Source organism: Paramisgurnus dabryanus, chromosome 16, assembly GCF_030506205.2.
Source record: "Paramisgurnus dabryanus chromosome 16, PD_genome_1.1, whole genome shotgun sequence".
NCBI lineage: Eukaryota > Metazoa > Chordata > Actinopteri > Cypriniformes > Cobitidae > Paramisgurnus > Paramisgurnus dabryanus.
In genome coordinates this window covers 10,956,928-10,964,130 of record NC_133352.1, presented here as the reverse complement: position 1 = coordinate 10,964,130, position 7,203 = coordinate 10,956,928, and the positions used below count along the sequence as shown (strand labels likewise).

At 36.6% G+C, this 7,203-nt stretch overlaps 1 protein-coding gene across 1 annotated transcript; it reads left to right on the top strand.

Annotated features, from left to right (window-relative positions):
- Positions 1–2,333: 2,333 nt before the first annotated feature.
- On the top strand, positions 2,334–6,077 carry LOC135749465 (uncharacterized). Its single transcript, XM_065268056.1, has 5 exons — positions 2,334–2,541; positions 3,153–4,177; positions 4,279–4,348; positions 4,452–4,617; positions 5,915–6,077. The coding sequence occupies exons 1-5, from the start codon at positions 2,334–2,336 to the stop codon at positions 6,075–6,077; spliced, it is 1,632 nt and encodes a 543-aa protein (XP_065124128.1).
- The last annotated feature ends 1,126 nt before the right edge of the window (positions 6,078–7,203 follow it).

Sequence of the window (7,203 nt, the reverse complement as noted above, 5' to 3'; positions counted from 1 at the left end):
TAAGAGCTGTGAGAGGACATTTAGGGTTAAATCCACATTTGCATCTCATTTCTCAAGAATACACAAAAACAGTAAACCTGAACATCTACATGAAACTGTTTTTGCAAACCCATCACAACACGAGTGTCAGCCCTGTACATCTCTTGATGACAGTGAGGGGCCTGAGCCAGGTGAGGTCTTTGTAGACCTCGAGAGTGTAGATGAGGATTTGTTTCTAAAGAATTTGACTTTGTTTTACTTAAAACTGCAAGCAAAGCTTCTTTTACCTTCATCTGTTATTCAGACCATCATTGAGGAAGTCCAAGGAATTCATGATCTGGCCCAGACATATGTATTCTCAAAACTCATAGACCGATTGTCTGAACTTGGGGTGTCTAGTGACACAATAAGAAATATAACTGAGGAACTAAAAAAAAATGATATACTTAAGGCAGGCAATTCTGTGTTGCGTACAGATCAATGTCGCAAGACAGTGTTTAAGAACTCGTTTAATTATGTCGAGCCAGTGTCTGTGTATTTGGGTACTAATGACTCGGGGAAAGAATGCTTTGCGCAGTACGTGTCTGTAAAGGAAACACTCAAAGCCCTTTTTGAATCAGAGGCTTTTAAAAAGCAATATGAACAATCTCATTCTCGCCTACCAACCACTGATTTGTATGAGGACATTTGGGATGGAGATAATATCACCAATAGTACCTTATTTAAAACACACAAATCATCTCTAGCCTTGATTCTCTATCAAGATGCATTCGAGGTCGTAAATCCTTTAGGGTCAGGCCGAAAAAAACACAAGATTTTGGCAGTATATTTAACACTTGGTAATATTTTGCCATACAACAGATCTAATATTGACCATATGCAGCTTGTACTGCTCTGCAGGGAACAAGATTTCAGACATTTTGGACAGGAAAGAGTTTTTAATCAATTGATTAATGACCTTAAATTTCTAGAGGAGCATGGCATTGTACTGAAAGATGGTGAAGCTTTTAAAGCAGCTTTGTGTGCGATAGCAGGAGACAATCTGGGGTCACACGGCATCGGTGGCTTCCAGGAAAACTTCAGCAAGAGCACTTTTTTTTGTAGATTTTGTGACATAGATAGACAAACATTTGAGTCTAGTCCAATGTCAGCTGGATTAAAAAGAACAAAGCAGTCATATCAGCAGCACATTGATGACCTAAGAGAAAGCAATGCAGAATCAGTGTGTGGAATAAAATGTGACTCTGTATTCAACCAACTGCAATACTTTCATGTCTGCCAGCCTGGTCTCCCACCATGTTTAGGACATGACCTTTTTGAGGGCATTGTTTCCTGCGACTTAGCATTATGCATTAACCACTTGGTAAACACTGAGAAACACCTCACATTTAAAGAACTTAATCGATGCATAATGAAGTTTACTTATCTTGGAAACGATGCAGATGACAAACCTCCTGAGTTTTGTCCAAACAGTAAGAAGTTGGGTGGGCATGCTGTCCAAAATTGGTGCCTGTTGAGGGTCCTTCCTGTACTGATTGGAGACCGGATTAAAAGCCCAAGTGAAAGCAGTGTCTGGAAGTTGATTTTGCTCCTGAGAGAGATAGTTGTGTATGTGTGTTCTCCAGCCATTACTGCTGATCAGGTCGCTTATTTAGGTGTCCTCATTGAAGAATACATCCAGTCTAGAGTGGAGATATTTCCAGAGTTCTCCCTTAAACCCAAACATCACTATCTCTGTCACTATCCAGAGCTTATAATCAAATTTGGACCTCTTATACGTCTCTGGACTCTCAGATTTGAAAGTAAACACACTTATTTCAAACAGTGTGCACGAAAATTGCACAACTTTAAAAACCTGTGTTCTACTTTGGCAGAGAGACATCAGCTCTTACAGTCATACTTAAGTGCCGGGACTCTCTTTCCACCTGTAGTTCAAGTGGAAAGAGGAAATGATTTCCATATTGGTGACTACAATGAGAGCATAAAGGCAGCAACTGCAGCATTTAGTTTCACTCATAGCTCCACTGTAGCTGCAAATGAAGTCATTTACAAAGGCACAAAGTACAGAAAAAACATGTACGTTGTACTAAAACATGATGAAGAGGGTCTACACATGGGTGAAATTAAACTGATTTTGATTCACTCCAATGAGTCTATCTACTTTGTTGTGAGAATGCAGCAGGCTGTGGAGCTAGTTGATATGGGCATCCATTGTCTTACAGAGACTGATCAAGAGTCAAACTACATTTGTGTAAAACAAGAGAATCTCCTTGACTATTATCCATTAGTGCAGTACAAGATGAATGGCTTACCAGTGATTACTTTTCATCACTCTTTCCCAGATTTGTAGAACCATGTCATCATTAGGGGAGGAAGTACGAGATGCTGTGTTGGCTGTCCTACCTGGGCTACCAGATGATAAACTTTCTTCTCTCTTGAACACTTTGGCAAGCATAGGAGTTGAATCCAAATCTGACCTGCAGTTCATTAAAGAGCAGGATCTCCCTGATCACATCACACCAATACAGTGCCGTCGACTCCTCAGTGCATGGAATGCAGGAGGTATGGCTTTTGTGAAACACAATTTTCTGGGATTTTTCTTACACTGTTAATGTGGACCAATACTTAAAGGCACCATAAAAATATTGCATACAGTGGTGGGGTTTAATCCCTGTTTTTTAGAGCAGTGCTTCTCAATCCTGTTCCTGGGGCACCCCTGTTCTGCTCATTTTGTATGTCTGCTGTATCTGACACACTTAGCTCAGTTAATGAAGCTCTCCTCTAACAAGCTGATAATCAAGAGTCAGATGTGTCAGGTAAGGAAGATACAGAATATGCAGAGCAGGGTCCCCCAGGAACAGGATTGAGAACCACTGTCTCAAGTAATATAATCGGTTTATTTTTGAAGTCAGATTAAAAACAGAATTCTTTGCACACTGTAAATATTGATATCAGTAGTTTTCTTGGCATGATCATATATAACATTTGAATATGCTTCAATGCTTCCCTGTACAGGGAACTCAAATTAAGGATTATCCTCGCTTAACATAGTACAATTATCAAAATATCTTTATGTTCTAAGAACACTCTCTTGAATTTAAGACAACCATAGAGAAATGAATGAGATATATGCTGAGCTATATTAGGATTTACAGGCTGACTTTATTTTTCAGATCAAACAAGTTGTGTCAAAGCAACATCTCGAGAAACCCCAAACCTGCTTTCTGATACCACAACGGAGGTCTTCTTATCAAAGTCTAGCTCATCAAGCACACCAAGTGTGTCCAGCACAGACAGTTCCAGTACAACTGTGGATTTATCTGTATGGCCGGAAAACTTTGAAGTTCCCTGGAATAGGATGTCTTCTGATATTAAAACAGCCATTGCACTGAGAAAACGCCCTACAGCAAAGGATCGCAGAGAAATGGTTAGAATAATTGTGGATGAGATGAGACTGACAGAGTTAAATCCATCGAAATCACAGTGCCTGATTGTGGCTAAGAAGATAGTTAGACAATATCCGGAATGCTTTGCTGATGTCCTGCGAGATGGCACAAAGATTGGCACTGGTTATGGATCTCTGTTGACTCAAATTAAAACACGAGTAGAGCATGTTAATCGTGGCTGCTCACTGTCAAGACGCAGGACACAGAAAATTACCTCAAATTCACCAGTGGAACACATTGCTCCAGGACCTGCTGACCAGTACGGTTGTGTGAGATGGCAGCCTGAGTGTCCTGTAGAAGAAACTGAGGAGAGTCTCAAAGATAAACAAAAAGAAATGAAAGACCTCTATAGTACTGAGGGACCAGCTGGAGCAGAGAGAAGACATCTCAGTCAGTTAATGGAAGCAACATACTATCTCCAAAGAAAATCAATCAATGCCTGTCCACCACCATCCTTTGCTGAGTTGAAAAATGACTGGCCATACCTTTTTACACCCAAAGAACTTTATAGCCACTTTAAATCCCTCACAAACATAAGCATTCTGGAAAAACTTGAGAACTCCATGGAAGAGAAGGGAAAGATGATCATTCAGTTCTTCCAACAAAAGCAAGCAGGGTGTAATGCAAATGAGATCCAGCGCATACTTGTCAAGTTTGATGATAGTGGAGCATCTTGTATCATCCCATGCGTGATCCTTCTACTTCTGTCCCATTTCAAAGAGAAACCTGAAGCACTCATTCTTCAGGCTGATGTAAGCCATATATAGTGCTTTATTATTAAAAACTTGATCTCATATATGTAAATTCATATAATGTTTCACATCATGTTTTTCTCTCATGTTATTACTTTTAGGTAGCGGCAACAGAAGCTGATGTTGAAAATAGTTTCACTCTTCCAGACTCACCAAGACTGATCGTCCTAGGTAGTGAACAATGTTTTGAACTCTTCTGTAATTGTTCAGTAAATGTTGACTGTTGTATTTTCTCTTACATTTTATATTTCTTATTTTCAATATTTCTTTTTAGGTGAAATCCTCACTGCAACTCAGTGGATGCTGAGTATTGAAGGTCAGGTGGTTGTGAATCCACACCCAAACCTTGTGGCTGGATTTGCAGCCTTGTTTGCAGCATACTACAACTTTAACCTGGTTTACCAGGAGGAGGCATCATCCACACTTGAATTTGTTCAAAGGTAATTATATTCAAATATGTAGCTATTTGTTTTATAGCAGTGTTTCTCAACCAGGGGGATGGGACCCTCAACGTATTTCCAAGTAGGCCTTAAGACTTTTAAATGACAGTTATTCAAAATACGACAAAACAAGCATGATAAGCTAAAACAATCAAAAATTCAAAAGATTTCTTATTGTTTGGATGTTCTTGTAACAAATTTACATTGTGTAGAGATGCCAAGCTCTAGTGTAATTTATTTGGTACAAATAAGCCTTTTGATATTGTTGTGGACATTAGGTTGAAAAGAGAAAAGGTTGACAACAGCTGTTTTAAAATATGTGTACTTTCCTGGTGTATATGTTGTATTTATAGATAAATATGGTAACAATGTTCTTACTTTAGAGTATGGACAGGTTAATTAAAAGAGACCATTCATGTTCCTCGGAGAATCAAAACAGTGCTGTGGCTGCGTTTGGAATAATTTTTTTTGGTAAAAAAAAAACAGGAAATATGCTTTCTAAAATGTAAGCCTTTTAATACTAACTTCTTCACATTTTTAGTTATATTTTTTCTTACTGGATTTATCACGTTATGTGGGCACTCTGTAGATGTTTTTTATTTCACACATTATACTTGTAAATAATGTCAAATTGCACATCGTTGAAACAACATTTCCAATATTATCGCAGAGAATATAAATCGACAGCCTGATCTAACAAAATACATAAAATAGTCACAGATTATTTTGCTCAGTTTTGCGTGGCATTGTCACGTATTTCCACCATTTTACGTGCCCGTGTTACACATTTCTTTACCGTGTCAGTTTCACAAAAATTTTTGTGAGATCAGGTTGTAAATCGCACACCCCTACTTACAGGCGTGAGTTAAGTGCTATAATGACAGACCCTTAAGGTGTACTTGTAATAACTAACAGCAAACAGTACTGTTCTTACAAATGTTATACAGATGTGTAGTACTTACAGCGCATATGTCCAAACTTGGTATTGTCAACATACACATAATTTTCTTCTCATGAACTGTCAAAAATGACAAAGATGTAAGGTATTATGATGATGTAATATATATAAATCATTGGTATGTACAGTTATGGTCTTTTTAATTGCCCTATTCATACTCCAAGGTAAGTACCACTCATTAACTCTTATGTATTTACAACATATTTACCATTTTATATATATCAGGAAAGTGCACATGCTACCATATGATATTTAATTGTTAATATGTACATTTGTATGTAAATGTACATATATGTACATGTATATTCTAAAATAGATTTTTGCTTGTTCTTTGTGCAGATGTTTTGTTGGAATCAACCCTACCACTGGAACCAAGACAGCCACAACAAAGGTTGGAGGCAGAAAAAGTGGAAAAGCCTCTGAGAAGAGAAACAACACCGTAAACCCTCATGTGTCTACTCTTCTAAGAAAATTAATGGACTTTGAATGGTTACGCATGTAAGTTCTTGTTCATGTATTTAGACCTTACTGGTTCTTACTGGTGACTTTCCTTGTGTATATGTTGTTTTTATAGATAAATATGGTTACAATGTTCTTACTTTAGAGAATGGACAAGTTAATTAAAAGAGACCATTCGTGTTCCTCAGAGAATCAAATGGAATTATTTTTGTTGGTAAAAAAACCCGGAAATATGCTGTCTAAATATGCTTTAAGACTTTTAATACTTACTTCTTCACATTTTTAGTTATATTTTTTCTTACTGGATTTATCACATAATGTAACGTTATGTGGGCACTCTGTAGATGTTTATTTTTTTCCGCATTATACTTGACAATAATGTCAAATTGCACATCGTTGAAACGCAACAATTCCAATATTATTGCAGAGAATATAAATCGCCAATGTGAAGAAGTTGTTCATGTATTAAGACCAAAACATGTTTTAAATAGGCCAGTTCTGTGAATAAAGAATTGTGTTTTTGACATACAGGTTATGTTATGTTCCAGCACAGATTTAACACTATCTTAAATGTAACACAAACTGTGTTTAAAAGTTTTATAGATGCCATTGTTTTATATTGAATATTCAGGATTGAGTGGAAGATTTGCTGAAACAACAGCATATGTTTGATTGTTTGAAAGTACAGAAACTGCTGTCAGTTTTAATAAATGTTGTTATTGAAGCAGCTTTGACTTTCGTTGCATTATTCTGTAAATTACATTTCATTTAGTTTTCATTGTCATGTATTTAAAGAAATATATTGGTAAATATATTAGAGTATAATGTAGTAAAAATTCTTTACAGCATTTTAATGTAAAACTATTACAGTATCATCTTGGGATTTGCGGATTTTACAGGATTTTATTGGCAACTCTAGTTGCCAACTAAGTACTGTAATTTATTGGAATTACAAAAAAGTACTGTAATTCACAATACAAGTTTAAATCTATATTACTGTAAAAAAAAACAACAAAGTATTGTATTTTACAAACAACAATTAACTGTAAATTGCTTTACAGCATAATGCTGCAGTCCATTTTACAGCAATTAATAACATTTTTACAGAACTTTACTGGCAACTTTTTTGCCAGCTAAATCCTGTAAATTCTACAGTCAATTTTTTACAG